We start from the raw sequence: 15340 nt of genomic DNA on the forward strand, positions 1-15340 counted from the left end.
GTTTCATTTAATTCTCACAAAAGCCCCAGAGGTGGCTTTTAGTCTTATCATTTCTATTTTACAGATGAGGAAAACTGGATAACTTGCTCAAGGCCATACAGCTAGGAAACAGGGATTTAAACCCTGGGCAGCTTAAGTCCCTAGCTCACATGCTTAAGCCCTATTCTATACTACCACCATATTTAATCAGACACAAGTTTGGCCTATTTCCTCAATCTCAGTCCTATCTCTTTCCTTTTCTTCATTCATTCCCACTATCACCACCTGATTCCAAATCATATTGTTGATACTCTCATAATTAGCCTCATTCAATTGAAATATATCTTCCATGTTGCCTGAAAAATAATCCTTCTAACACACAAATATGATCATGTCTATTTTTTTAAGATTTTATTTATTAAAAAAAAGATTTTATTTATTTATTTATTTGTCAGAGAGAGAGAAAGCGACAGGCAGAGGGAGAAGCAGGCTCCCCAGATGAGCGAGGAGCTCAACGTGGGACTCGATCCCAGGACCCTGGGAATCATGACCTGAGCCGAAGGCAGACGCTTAACCGACTGAGCCACCCAGGTGTCCCTACACTGAAGGATTTTTATTGACAGGAAAAAAGACATGATCAGGGATGCCTAGGTGGCTCAGTCAGTTAAGCGTCTGCCTTCGGCTCAGGTCACCATCCCAGAGTCCTGGGATGGAGTCCCACGTGGGGCTCCCTGCTCAGCGGGGAGCCTGCTTGTCCCTCTCCCTCTGCCCCCCCACTTGTGTTCATGTGCTCTCTCTCAAATAAATAAATAAATATTTTAAAAAATCCTTCTGTGGCTTCCTATCACCTACTTCATAAAGCCAGAGATCCTTCACTTCATAAAGAAGGATCACCGTCATTGCCTGTCCCCAGCCAGTCTACTTCTCAAGGCATTTTCTTTATGCAATCTGAGTTGGTGACACCTGCCTAAAAATATGCTGTTTCTTATCATGATGACTTTGCTTATGCTATTCCCTCTGCAAGAGATTGCCTTTTCCCATTTCCACTTCTATTTGTCCTTTATGCCTTTTTTAAAAAAATATTTTATTTATTTATTTGACCGAGAGAGACACAGCAAGAGAGGGAACACAAGCAGGGAGAGTGGGAGAGGGAGAAGCAGGCTTCCCGCAGAGCAGAGAGCCTGATGTGGGGCTCAATCCCAGGACCCCAGGATCATGACCTGAGCAGAAGGCAGACACTTAACGACTGAGCTACCCAGGCGCCCCCCTTTATGCCTTTTCATTTCTGTCAAACTCAGATGTTTCCTCCTCCAGGAAGCCTTCCCTAATTCCTCCAATTATTCATGTCCTATGTGCTGCTTGGAACACTCACTTATTTTGTATTTGTCATTAGTTTTATTTACTTGTCTCCCATTCTTTTAGTAAAGAATGTTAACTCTTTGAGGGCAGAGACTCCCTTATTCAACTCTAGGTCTTTAGTGTTTAGCATGGTGCTTGGCACATAAGTGGTTGCTTAGTAGCTATCAGTTAAATTGAGTTAAATAACCTAACTGTGAAATTCTAGGGTCTCGTACTCTGTCAAAAGGATTTCAGGCAGGGCGCCTGGGTGGCTCAGTCGTTAAGCGTCTGCCTTCGGCTCAGGTCATGATCCCAGGGTCCTGGGATCGAGTCCCACATCGGGCTCCCTGCTGGGCGGGAAGTCTGCTTCTCCCTCTCCCACTCCCCCTGCTTGTGTTCCCTCTCTGGCTGTGTCTCTCTGTCAAATAAATAAATAAAATCTTAAAAAAAAAAAAAAGGATTTCAGGCATCAGTGACATCGGAAATAGCTGAAGAGGCAGGTGCAGGGGGGAGAAGGGATGACCTAAAATCACCACCCTTCATGTGGGCCATGCGTAAATTAGTCACATAAATATCAATTTGTCTATAGATATTTTCTCATTTAGACACGTATTCCATCTCCATTATGGGCTGCAAGCAACCTCCGAGCAATGTCAAGTATGGAGTTCTGCAGAGTAGAGGCAGAAGTATGAAATAAATGCCCTCAATTTGCTAAGAAATATATCTGAGTACACCTGGGGTGAGCTTTATGTGGTAACAAATGCAGGATGAAGATATACCCCAATTTTCCTGAAAAGTGAGAATGAGCAATCACGTTTACCCCACCCTTGCTGCTCCCCTGGCACCGTGGTGCTGAATGCTCCGTTGCATGTGGAACGAATTGAAACCATCAGTGGCACCAAGTGGCAGGGCTGCGTTCTAGATTCTTAGTATTATTGTTGGAACCCCACCCTCCGGAGAACACCCTTCTATTTTCGCGCAAAACCCTGACTTATTCAGGTCACGGGGCTTCGGCCTATCACTGCAAGGTCCCAGTTTGCGGGGCAGTGCCCGCAGCCGATAGATACACGGTATAAGACCATTTCTTGGGTTTGGGGAGCAACGATTGGCGGATTCCGCCTGTGGTGCTTCCAGGATACGGGGCGCTGCGTATCGGAGATGCAGGTTCCGGGGCGGCCACAAACACCGCCCGGAAGCCTGAATGAGGCCTCCAATATACGGGACTCACAACCCTCAGCGTGGCCGCTATTCAGGGTGCCGGGCCCGGGGCCAGGGGAACGTGCGCGTGCGTGCGTGCGTGCGTGCGTGGGCGCGCGTGCGCGGCGCCGCTGTCTGTGGGTTGGCTGGTTATTTTGCAAACGGGAGGGGCTGTGCGCGCTCCTGCCTCCGGCCTCTGTCCCCCACCCCCTTCCCCGGTCCCGGTCTCTCCTTCGGAAAGATGTCGGACACGGCAGTGGCTGACACTCGGCGCCTTAACTCGAAGCCGCAGGACCTGACTGACGCTTACGGGCCGCCAAGTAACTTCCTGGAGATCGACATCTTTAATCCACAGACGGTGGGCGTGGGCCGCGCGCGCTTCACCACCTATGAGGTTCGCATGCGGGTGAGTCACGGGGTGAGGGAGACAGCTGAGGGAGGACCAGGCGGCTGGGCGGGGAGGACGGGGGGGGGGGCTGCCATGGGGACTACTAACATTGGCCGAGACGCTTGGAGGGGTCATTTGGGGGTTAGGGGCTTCATAGGTTTGGAGAGAGGTCTCCAGACTAGGTTGTGGCCCTAGGATACGGAAAACTCCTGAGGGGGACATCGGAACGGGGCGAGGGAAAATAAGTACCTATGAGCAAGAAGTGAAGCATGGCTGGATAAGGGTGGGGACGATGGAGAAGATTACGGTGAGGAATAAAAGGAAATAGGAATCCTGACTGTAGCGACAGAAGGAGGGAAGGAAAAGTGGCAGAGGGCTGGGGGGATGGAAAGCCAAGGTGATACATCTCTGGGTCCCATAACTAAACTAGGTTGTGGGAAGTGTCTGAAGAGGGAGGGCAGGACGCCCCGATTTCTTCCTAATGAGGTCTCCCTGAGATGATGGAGTTAAGCAAAGCCTGGATTAAAGGGGAGATAGACTCCAGGAAAGGGAGATAGTGGGCTTGGTAGAGCAGAAGTAAGAAAGGGAGTCTCCTTGAGATTGAGTGCTCCCCAGACCTGTGTAAAATTAGCATCTGAAAGAGAAATGTTTTGTGCTTAAGTTTTCTCAGGTACCACATGCTGTGTCTCATGGTGAAGCCTGGCCTTGCACCGGGATTGGTGGATTGTCAGTCGGTGCTCTCATCCTGTGCTGATCCTTTAGATTTGAAGTATCCAGGATGTTTGTTTCAGTATTGGCTCCCATTTGAGCTTCTGTATACATATGGTCATTTGCCCTTTCTGTTCTAGATTAACTTTTTGGGTTAAGACCGAGGTCTGTGGTTAATTTAATATATGACATTTCAGGAGTGGCTTCTTCCGACGTGCACTGCAGAGGACTTTATTCTCTAGTTCTTAGTCCACACTGCAAGGATGGAATGTGTGGATACAGTAGTGGTTTGCAGGTTCTTTTGCCCAGTTGAAGTGGTTACAGGCAAAAAAGTTGGAGAACCATTTTCTAATTTTCCTTATGTTTTTTTCTCAGACTAGAGGGCCAGAATATTCTCTATGGACAGCATGCTGCTCAAACAGCATTTGAAGACGTAAAAGAGTGTATGTGCTTTCATTTTTGAATGAATGAATGAATTAAATGAGAGTGTGTCTCCTGCCTGGGCTTTGAAATTTAATTGAGAAATGATGCTCTCCAAATTCCAAGTTTGGCCAAGTCCAAACTGAAGAAAGAAAATCGAAGCAAAGATTGGAAAAAAACTCTCCTTTATAAGAACTACTTGGAACCATCTCTTTGGGGAAGGATGGAAGTTAGATCCCTGAAAATACAATAAAAGCTGGGAACTGCTAATTAGTGGTAGAAAACTTAATTACTTGAGGAAGACTGGGCATAACTTGTTCAGTGTAAGGATTCTCTACTGTGGGGTTTTAGAGGCAATGTCTCCATGCATTACCCAAGAGCCTTAGGGACTATGAATGAAATAGCTCTCTTTATTTATTTAGATTTATTTATTTGAGAGAGAGAAAGAGAGAGCATGTGGGTGCCCAGTGGGGAGGGGCAGAGGAAGAGGGAGAGAGAGTCCCAAGCAGACTCCACGCTGAGTGTAGAGCCTGACCTGGGGCTTGATCTCAAGACGCTGAGATCATGACCTGAGCCGGAACCAAGAAGAGTCAAGACACTTAACCAACAGAGCCACCCAGGCGCCCTGAAATAGCTCTCGTCTTAAGGCATTCTAATAACAACAGAGACTGTTCATCTAGTGCCTACTATGTGCCATGTACTGAACTAGGTTTTAGTTTCTAAATCCTTACAAAAATGACATTTTACAGGTAGGAAACTGAGGAGGAATGCAGTTTGAGTAACTTTCCCAAGTACACAGAGCTAATAAGTGGGGCTGGGATTTGAACCCAGGTCTGTCTGACCCCAAAGCCCATCATACTCTTTCCACTACACTTTAGTCTCTTTGGCTGTGCTTAGTTGCAAAACTTTAGTGTGCAAAATTTTTTGTACCATTTTTTTTTTTTACCATTAAGCTTTTAATCCGTCCTTTTCACAATTTTTAATTGTACAGTGATGATGGGGTTGATGGCAGTTCCTAGTTCTGTAGGTTTGAGTTAATTTGTATTGTTTATGTTAATTTGTATGGCTAGCTTGGCTTTTAATATTGTAATTGAATTCAGTTTTGGAGAAAAGTCGAAATAATTGGTTTTTAATTGCTATTTTAGGTGGTTGATCATGGTAGGCATTATAGGAAGCATGAGACTGAAAGAATGGGCTTTGGGAGTTAGGCATCATGTATGGTATTAGCAGATGGCACTGACTTTTTTTTCTTCGTATAGTAGTTAAATATTTCTGAAGCTGTTCTCTTTTATTTTGCTCAGGAAAGAATTCCCCCCTCCCACCCTCCTAAGAAATGAGGAGTCTGGAGAGGTTTCCTGGTGACTTCACATGATGTGTGTGGAACTTTCAAATGTCAGTTGTCCTGTGGACTTGAACTTTGTTTCCTTCTCTCCTTTCCCTTGACTTTGTGTTGATCAGAGCCAAAGGACTCTCTGTATCCTGTACTACACAATCCTGTCTTCCTCATATGATTTATAGGTTGGAGCTAGGAGACTATCTTACTTAGTACACAGTAGCCCCTTCCTTAGATGGCTAGGTGCTGAGATAAAAGGTCATTATTGTCATCATCCTGTGGGGGTAGGGGAAGAATAGGATTTTTGTGAGTCAAGGGAGGAAGTCCACAAAATGGTAGTGGGTGGTTTCACTGTGTCTTGGAAGAATCTACTCAGCATTTTTCCCCCTTTTCTTTGGTCCTTCTGTTTGCTTCTGTACTAGTTAAGGTTCTGCTGTTTGGGGATCACGTTATTTGTAATGAAGTCTGGTGGAAACCTAGAATCACGTGATACGAAAGCACTTTTTTTTCTTGCAAGATTATTCCCCCCCAGCTTTATTGAGATGTTATTGACATATAATATTGTATAAGTTTAAGGTGTATAATGCGATGATTTGATACTCATGCAGATTTCTTGCAGGATTCTGAGAATGCTCTTAATGTTTTATTTTGAATGGTTAATACATGCACATGGTACAAAATTCAAAAGATACACTGTAAAAACTTAAGTCTTCCTTCCTCTGCCCTTCTAGAGGTTCCCTTTTCCAAAGAAACCACTGTTTCCAGTTTTTTTATTTATTCTCCTAAAGAACAGGTTGTAACGAAATACTACTTTACCTGTATCTCACTCTCCTTCAACTTATTGACATTCCTTGGACCTTGATCCTGGGTAGAGTTGTAACTAATATAAGCTGGTTAGTTATTTAGCTTTTGATGACCTCTTCCTAGAACTGGATCCTGGAAAGACAATTTCCAAAAGCACGATGTAGTGAGGACTGTGTTAAGCACTAGTATAGCTCGAAGATATTCTTTTCCTGCCCTGAGGCAGTTGTGGGGAAAGGAGAGAAACTAGTTCCTTTTATTTCCATCTGCTGATATGAATTGGCTGGTGGGAAGTAGAGTCAGTATTAATACATGTGGTCGGCCATTTCTATTTAGAATCTGTAGACAAGAGTGAGGATCAGGGCATTTTGTTTGTTGGTAGTTCATGTCGCCATTAGAGCCTAATGATTAAGATGTGGGAATAAGCTGATTTATGTCAGGGAGCGGGCGATAGTAAGCCAACTTAATGTAATTGCTATTTCTGCTGTACTTTCTAGACCAGGAGAGGGTAAACAAATACATGGGGCCTCTATTAATCAATTGAGTATTTACTGAGTAACTCGCAGTCTGCATTTAGGGCGATGCAAAAGTAGTCATGGCTCCTGATTTCAATGAGATTAGAGTTTAGCTAAGTAGCAAGACTAACATGATACATAAAACAATAGTGTGTCAGGCACTACTAAAGTATGAATGTTATAGGAGTGTAGAGGAGAGGAAGACCAGTAAATTAAGCTGGTGTTCTCAGAAAGGATTTCCTGGATGAAATGGGACTTGATCTGGGACTTGCAGAACGGAGAGGATTTGGATGGGAAAAGCTGAGGAAGGCATACCTTGGAGGTGCTTTTCTCTTATTCTTTACAGGAACTTAAATTCACTTTTCAACTGAAAATACAATACGTGCATGTGATAAATTCAAATTGTTCAATGAAGAATGTGGCCTTCCCATTCCCGTTGTTTAGTCTTATACTCTAAAGTCAATCACTGTTATTATGAATAAACATTTTATTCATAACTATAAATATATACACATATACATGTCCCCCCCCCTTTTTAAAACAGTCTCCACAGCCAGCACAGAGCCCAACACGGGGCTCAAACTCATAACTATGAGATCAAGACCTGAGCCAAGATCAAGAGTCGGATGCTCAACACACTGAGCCACCCAGGCGCCCCACATATTCCCTTTTTAGTTGAAGTATAGTTGACACGCAGTGTTACATTGGTTTCAGGTGTTCAACATAGTTATTTGACAAGATTATACATGACGCTGTGCTCACCACAAGTGTAGCTACCATCTGTCACCATTCACTACTATTACAATACCATTGACTATATTCCCTATGCTGTTATCCTCCTGACTTACTCATTCCATAACTGGAAGCCTGTATCTCCCATCCCATTCACCCATTTTGCCCATACCTCCACCCACCTCCCCTCTGGCAACCAACAGTTTGTTCTCTATATTTATGGGTCTGTTTCTACTTTTTGTTTGTTTTGTTTTTTAGATTCCACATATAAGTGAATTAAATGATGTTTGTCTTTCTCTGTCCGACTCATTTCACTTAGCATAATACCCTCTACGTCAGTCCATGTTGTTGCAACTGGCAAGATCTCATCCTTTTTTATGGCTGAGTAATATTCCTGTGTGTGTGTGTGTGTGTGTGTGTAGCACATCTTCTTTATCCATTTATCTTTTGATGGACACTTGGGTTGCTTCCATTTCTTCGTTATTGTAAATAATGCTTCAGTAAACGAAGGGGTGCATGTATCTTTTTGAATTAGTGTTTTTATTTTCTTTGGGTAAATATACATATCCTTTTTATTTTTTTTAAGATTTTATTTGACAGAGAGAGAGAGACACAGTGAGAGAGGGAACACAAGCAGGGGGAGTGGGAGAGGGAGAAGCAGGCCTCCTGCCGAGCAGGGAGCCCGATGCGGGGCTCGATCCCAGGACCCTGGGATCATGACCCTAGCCGAAGGCAGATGCTTAACAACTGAGCCACCCAGGCACCCCACATATCCCTTTTTAAAACCAAATAGAAAAAAAAAAACAACAAATAGAGGCAAGCTCTATGTACTGTTCTGTACCTTAATTTTAATGCTTAATATATTTCCAGACTGGCTCATATATATTTCACATTCTTTTCATAGCTATACAGTAATTCTACTGTATAGGCATACCATAATTTATTTAACCAATTACCTATTGATGGACATTTACTAATTATTACAAATAAAGTACAGTGAAACCCCTTGTGCATACATATTTGCATACAACTTCAAATTTATTTATAGGATACACTCTAAACAGCAAGGGACTTCTAATCTCCAACTGTGACAAGGCTGGATGTGGTAAGGATCGGTATTTACCTGGTGGTATTTTAAAGGAGTTATAGGAACATGGTTTGCAGGAGTTATTTCTTCACTGGGCCCTGTCGAAGTGGTTTTGACAGGTGGCTACCACAGGCTGAACATTAGTTACCATCTCTCGTCTCTCATTTTTCCTTCCCTGTAGACAAACCTACCTATCTTCAAACTGAAGGAGTCCTGTGTACGGCGACGCTACAGTGACTTTGAGTGGCTAAAAAATGAGCTGGAGCGAGATAGTAAGGTATGACCCCATTCCCTGTGTGGGACCCTTGGAGGAGGAGATCTACATGGGCTGAGAGGGCATGAGATCATAATCTATAAAATTTTAAGGCAGTGGAGCAGCTGAACACTATCCAATCCCAACACACTGGATCTGGGTGATACCCTTTGAAACTTTAAAGTGGTAAGTCCGGGACAAATTTTAAAGAAAAAGTATCACTTGAATTAGTGGCTAGGAAAGTCATACAGCTTAACTCTGTAGGTGCTGAAAATGTACAGTATAGTGTCAGGAAAGGCCTAGCTAAATTACTGGATGCTGGTGGATTGTGAAAGAAAGTGAGGAATGTTTGGAGTTTATTTCCTTTCTTTTGAGGTGGTAAACCTGTCCTTCCATAAAATCAGTTGGGTTCGTTTTTGACCTGAGCCATCTTGACTGTTCTTATGGCCTCAGTTCTTGCAGGTTGCTGGCCATGGGATAAGATAGACCCTGCCTGATAGGAAATGGGATATACAGTGCTTCACCCTCTCATACCCTCTTCATCCTCTCTCACGTGGCTGCTATTTTGCATCTGCCTGCAGATTGTAGTACCGCCACTGCCTGGGAAAGCCTTGAAGCGTCAGCTCCCTTTTCGAGGAGATGAAGGGATCTTTGAGGAGTCCTTCATTGAAGAAAGGAGGCAGGGCCTCGAACAGTTTATTAACAAGTAAGCCAAGTTCCTGGGGACTCTTCTTGCGGCTTTTGCCATCATGGTCTTTCTACGCTTTGTCTGTCTCTTCTTCTGGAACGAGATGTGATGCCAGTTGTGCGGTGAGCTGACACTGGCCAGTAAAACTCTGTTCCTTTGAGCCGAATTCTGATCCTGTGCCTCAGGGCCTGAGGAAGCACCGCATGGTGGATGTGTTTGGGGATTTCGCTGTACCATACCCCTCTCTCCCCCTTCTCCTCTATAATGTTAGGGTTAGAATGGTGCCCCGTTGCTGTCCTCTACTTGCTTGAACCCCTGGAGGAGCTACCCTGGCCCTTTCTCCCCTGTCCACACCCCCATTGCTCTGCAAATTCTCTCTGATCCCAAATACTACTGATAACCATCTTGGTCTCTTTATAGAATTGCTGGGCACCCACTGGCTCAGAACGAACGCTGCCTACACATGTTCCTGCAGGAGGAGGCAATTGACAGGAACTACGTCCCCGGGAAGGTGCGCCAGTAGGAGCCCCTCTCACCACTTGCCCTCTACTTTCCTGCTGAAAATGACATTGGTTTTTACACTAAGCCTCTCTCTCTCTCTTTGATCTGAAGTTGGCTGCCCATCCCCTGGCCCGATAGACTGGCTGGCATTGTGTTCCTTGGTACCTGACTACACCGTGGGCACTCTGCTAGGATCCTCTTCTCTAAGGAGAGGTGGGAACCACAGGCAGATGCCCTTTGCTTGGGGTGCGGGTGGGGGGATTGGACTGGAAGGCAATTTCTTGGGCATTTACCCATGCCAGAAGGCTAATCTTTTTTGGGGGGGCGGGTCTTGTGCTGGTGGGGCACTTGGATACATACTGATGCTGCAAGTCCAGGGGATTTTCTTACTCTTAGGTTTAACCAGGAACGCTGAGCAGGGAACAGCCCTGCATTTCCTACCTGCATGAACTTTTTCCTTTTTGGGAAGGTGGTAGAGACCCAAACGTTCTTGTTTTCTCTAGGCCTGCTTCCCAGTTTTCTCAACAGTTTCTTTTGTTACTTTCTCTCTCCCTTGTTGCTTTTCATGGCAGTAAATCCTAGAGTCTAAGCAGTCTGTTGTGTGGAGCAAGGTGTGTGGGTTTTCTGGGCCCCTCATCATGGCTGCTTCAGAGTCAGAAGAAAGCCATAGGGCAGTAGGAGAACTCTTGTTGTCTAGCCCCTCTTTTGTGGCTCCCCACTCTGGCTGCCTGTTCTTGCTCATCAGGAGGTGAGCCAGTATGGGCCAGCAGTTCTCCCTCCCCAAGCCCTTGGTACTTTATAGGTTAGCTTTGCAGGTTTGATGGCTTGAGGGGTGGGGGCAACTCACCACTGCCAGGTAACTCCCTAAAGGGTGGGAGTGGATCATTTTCTAGGTACCTCCCAGTGGTGGGGAAGGGCATCACTACCCTCCCCCTTCCATCCTCCCTTCCCCCCATCCCATTTAGTGCTGCCATAGGGCAGAAGCACATGAACAAACCACACAGTCTCTGACTTCTAAGCACTTTGAGCTTTTGAATGGGGCTCAGGGGCAAGAGTTGCCGCTGCCCTCCCCAGCTTGGTCACAGGGTTTTTGAACTGCCTGCACTCCTTTTCCATGGAATTCCAGCATTATCCCCAGAATTTCAGCTAGAGATAACAGCTGGGTATGGATGTCCCAAATCTTAGAGTCTGAAGCAGCTTTCCTGGGCTTCTGTCTGGGAGGTAGTGGTTTGTTTGCTGGGGCCCGATAATCTATCTCCAGTGGTGGGATGGGAGCAAGTTAACTGTTGTCATGTCAAAAGTGGGGACTCTTTGCTTAGACTGTCCATCATGGAAGGATTGGAATTCTCTATGCAGGGTCTTGGGGAAAAGGATTATAGAGTCTGACAAGACCCTGATCAGAGAGATTAGGATTGCATTTTGACATGGGATTTGGAGTCCTTCTAAATGTTGACGTTCCCTGAGACAGATCAGCTCTCCAGCTGCTGAGCCTGTACCAGGGGCTGAGCAGCCCCTAGAGAGAGGCTCTGCTCCCTTTCCCACCTCCCCAGTGTTGGTGTTGTTGCTGCCTTTTTGATTTGTATTCTCTGTTATTGACTTTTTTTTAAAAGAGTTCTTCTTTCATTGTGCACAAGTGCTGAAAGCCTGAGGCCCCATTTCTGCTGTGTATATATCCTGACTCGGGGCTTTTATTCAGCAAACTGTTCATTCTTCTGTCAGACAATGTCATATTCAACTCTGTTCATATTAAACCACTGTGAAGCAAGCCTCTGTTTTCCTGCTTAAGTTGTAAATATAGTATTTTTTAGTGTCTAGGATATTCTTGGTATTGTGCAGAAATCATATAACATGGTCAGTGTCCTGAGGTGATAAGTTAAGTTTTACATTTAAGTATAAAAAAAAAAAAACCAGAATCCTAGCTGCCTGTAGCGATATTTACCTATACTTGCAACTCCCAATTGACTTTGTCACAGAGGTAATGCATCTGCTTGCAGGAAGTAGCCATAGGGCTTAATACCTATGGTTTGGGTCAGATTTAGCAGATTTGGTTTTTAAGCCTGTGGGTTTCTGCTAATTTGGGCAGAATGTATAGTGTGTGTGTGTATGTACATGTATATGCATATGCTGTATGTGCACATAAACACGTGTGTGCATGCGCTCATCCTCCAACATTCCATTTGTGAACACTATATCTTTCATAGGTTTTTTTTTATACCTCAGCTGAGACTATTTTCTTTTTTTAAGATTATTTATTTGAGAGAGAGAGAGAGCAGAGCGAGCGAGAGAGAGCACGAGTTAGGGGGAGGGGCAGAGGGACAGGGAGAAGCAGACTCCCCACTGAGCAGGGAGCCCTATGTGTGGCTCCATCCCAGAACCCTGGAATCATGACCTGAGCCAAAGGCAGATGCTTAACCTCCTGAGCCACCCAGGCACCCCGAGAGGATTTTCTTTCAAATAGATGGGATACAAACAGAAAGGTGAATGACCTCTGAGAACTTTTTTTTTTCTTAACTCTGAGAACTTTTGATGGGTGGATATTTTCATCTGACCAATGTGTTCTGAAATGGCTTCCTACACAAAGTGGATTTAGTAAAAGTTTGGAATAAGAGGAGCTAGGAGTCTTGTTATTTGGGAAGTCAAAGCTTGTTTTAATCATGTAGTTGAGCATGGAAAGAAGGTATAGAAAGTAATGTCAAAACATGAATTAAGGTGACAACAATGTACTTGGGGGTGAGTAGAAGAGTGGGGGCTGAATCAAAGTTAGGAGGTTTTGGTAGTTCAGGAATTAGATGACTAAAGATATCTGAGGGGATAGGGAAGAATAGAAGTTTCTGTGAGATAAGAGGAAGGAAGAGTAAGGAGACAAATGCAGCCTTCGTAGGCAGCAGCATTAGAGAATGAATTAGAGGATAACTAGAAAAAGCAGCTATAGAGTAAAATATCAAAATTTTGGACACATGACAGTCATTTAACAAGCACTGGTTCTTAGCCTTCTGTGTGCCCAGCCTTATGCTAAAAGCTGGACTGGGGTGGGGTGGGGTGGTCGTGGTATAAATAAAACATTACATTCTCTTTCTTCATAGACTTTATACTTACTCCTTATTGCAGGAGATGTCTAAATAAGACAAAATGCTAGAGACAAAATTAGAGGTCCAGGCACATCTAGTTGTCCAGTTTTTTTTTTTTTTCTGTTTAATATCAGGTCAGGTAAATTCCCTCTTTGGAGTCGAGTGGGTCATGTTAGCACAGTAACTGGGTCCCGAAAGAACCCCAAATCCAAGCCCTCTTACCCATCAACACCGAGGAGAAGCATTTTTTTTATAAGGAGTTCAAGGTTATGTATGCATCTAAGTATTTATTACTAATTAATCCCTTTTACCCATAGCACAGAAGCAGCTCAACCTTACACTGGGATCTGGGGGACAGAGGCTAACGAAAAATTTTAAACGTAGTAGCTAGACGCCAACGAAGTCTAAAGCTTCACATTCTGGAGATGCCTTATCTACCCTTTAACCCATTCTTTGAGATGAGGAGTTGAGCTAGTAAAGGGTGGGAGAGGTGAACAGCATTCAGCCTTCTCTGGAGTTTTTGTTTAGTGAGACGTCCTAGGTGAGACACTTTCATCTTCAAATACATACTGTCATAATTTAAGTAAAATTACTTTCTACTGTGGAAATGTAGACCAACTGTTCACTGAAATGGATATTTCTTCATATCCTGAGGACTTTTGAGTCACTCCTGGTCTTCTCTTCTTAGGCACAATAACAGTTCTAATTTTTCCTCACTTGGCTCATTTTTTTTTTTTACCCTTTTACCTTTATTATTCTGAAATCTCTCCAAGGTCCTTACATGTCCCTAAGTCATAGAGTCTAAAACTGGACACCACTTTAATTATAGCCTGCAGGTTAGGTGGTTGTTAGTCCATTTATACATTTACTTTTAAAATATAAACACTTTGTGACTAATTTAGCTTGTGGTTCTCTGCCACTCCCTTCCCGACCACCCAACACCCTTCATTCCTCTTATCTTTTGCTTTGCTTGTCCAAAAAAATAATTGTTCCCTATTTTACTTTTATTTTCTCTCTGCCTCCTGCCTGCCTATCTGTCCATCCATCCTCTTGAGAACAGAACTCATTCTTTACAGAACAAATTGGGGTAATTATTAACCTTACACAGAATAAAGTATTCTTTAAATTACAGCAGGTTTTCTTTAAATAGGTGTTTCCTGCAGTGGTTTTAATGTATATAGATCATCAACTACGTGATATAGAGAAACTGAAGGTAAAGGATTAAGAGGCACTGCCAGTTGAAGATCAGTCAGAAATTAGGTAAAACAGTAGTTCTTTTTTTTTTTAAAGATGTTATTTCATTTATTTGAGAGAGAGAGAGCATGAGCTGGGGGGAGGGGTAGAGGAGAGGGAGAAGCAGACTCCCTGATGAGCAAGGACCACCTCCCCCAGCCCAATGCTGGGCTCTATCCCAGGCCCCGGGGATCATGACCTGAGCCAAAGGCAGACGCTTAACCGACTGAGCCACCCAGGCACCCCAAAACAGTAGTTCTTAAGTGAATAGCAAAATACAGTTAGAGTCGCAGAAATTTATACATTACTTTTCAAGAAAATGTTATTTTACCAATAATGTTTTTTGTCCAAATACAGCCAACTTTTGATCATCTGTGCTAATAGATTTTTCTTTTGCTATGCATTTTTACTCTACAATTTAAATATAGGGGAGTCTAATATTCATAAGACTTTAAAATATTTCCTAACATGTCATCAGAGTGAAGACTCAGGAAGATCTGAGAAGTAGAAAGGAATAGTAGGCCTGGAATAGAAACCTGGATTCCAGAGCTGGCTATGCTATTTAGCTGGTTATAGCACCTACAGGCAAATTGCTTCACCAATCTGGGCCTGTTTTCTCAACTGTAAAATGAGGGGATTTGACTGAATGATATCTGAGGTATCTTAAATCTCTAATTCTTATGATTTCCAACCCTTGCCCTAAGGAGTTGAGTAAACCCTGGAGGTGATGCTACCAAAAAGGTGAAAGCAAAGTTTTTTCCACTGGATGGAGTTTGCCATTGTGTAGTTTTCTCTCCCAGAAATGAACAACTCTTCACTTATTCTGATTAGATTTTGTTTGCCCACATCCTGTTGTATCAAGTCATGAGTACTACACTGAAGCTCAGTGTTGAATTGATTTACGGTTGTCCCAATTTTATCCTAGGTCTTCTAGCTAAAATTTTTGAATGAAATGGTCACCTCATTCCTATCTGGAATTATTCTTATTTAAAATGCAGAAATGATAGTTTTGCTGATTGTTCCTATTACAAAAGTGCCTATTTTGCTAAAATGTTTTATTGTGGTGATAAAAATTCAAAAAGTACTTAATGCTAGTTGA

The 15340-nt window shown here is 43.6% G+C and overlaps 1 protein-coding gene across 2 annotated transcripts; it reads left to right on the forward strand.

Moving 5' to 3' along the window:
* Positions 1-2605: 2605 nt before the first annotated feature.
* SNX12 (sorting nexin 12) lies at positions 2606-10532 on the forward strand. 2 transcript variants are annotated; one of them, XM_027609134.1, is made up of 4 exons: positions 2606-2920; positions 8680-8775; positions 9333-9457; positions 9860-10532. In XM_027609134.1, exons 1-4 carry the CDS (start codon positions 2756-2758, stop codon positions 9960-9962), a joined length of 489 nt encoding a protein of 162 aa, XP_027464935.1. In that variant the 5' UTR covers positions 2606-2755; the 3' UTR covers positions 9963-10532. The 2 variants fall into 2 exon arrangements, with proteins under 2 accessions (XP_027464935.1, XP_027464936.1); XM_027609135.1 differs by having other exon boundaries at positions 2648-2908.
* The last annotated feature ends 4808 nt before the right edge of the window (positions 10533-15340 follow it).

Source organism: Zalophus californianus, chromosome X, assembly GCF_009762305.2.
Source record: "Zalophus californianus isolate mZalCal1 chromosome X, mZalCal1.pri.v2, whole genome shotgun sequence".
Taxonomy (NCBI): domain Eukaryota; kingdom Metazoa; phylum Chordata; class Mammalia; order Carnivora; family Otariidae; genus Zalophus; species Zalophus californianus.

Coding starts and splice junctions, on each gene's coding strand:
- SNX12 (XM_027609134.1), top strand. CDS start 2,756: ATGTCGGACACGGCAGTGGCTGACACTCGGCGCCTTAACTCGAAGCCG. Junction 8,776..9,332: donor AGCTGGAGCGAGATAGTAAG/GTATGACCCCAT, acceptor ATCTGCCTGCAG/ATTGTAGTACCGCCACTGCC. Junction 9,458..9,859: donor CTCGAACAGTTTATTAACAA/GTAAGCCAAGTT, acceptor GTCTCTTTATAG/AATTGCTGGGCACCCACTGG.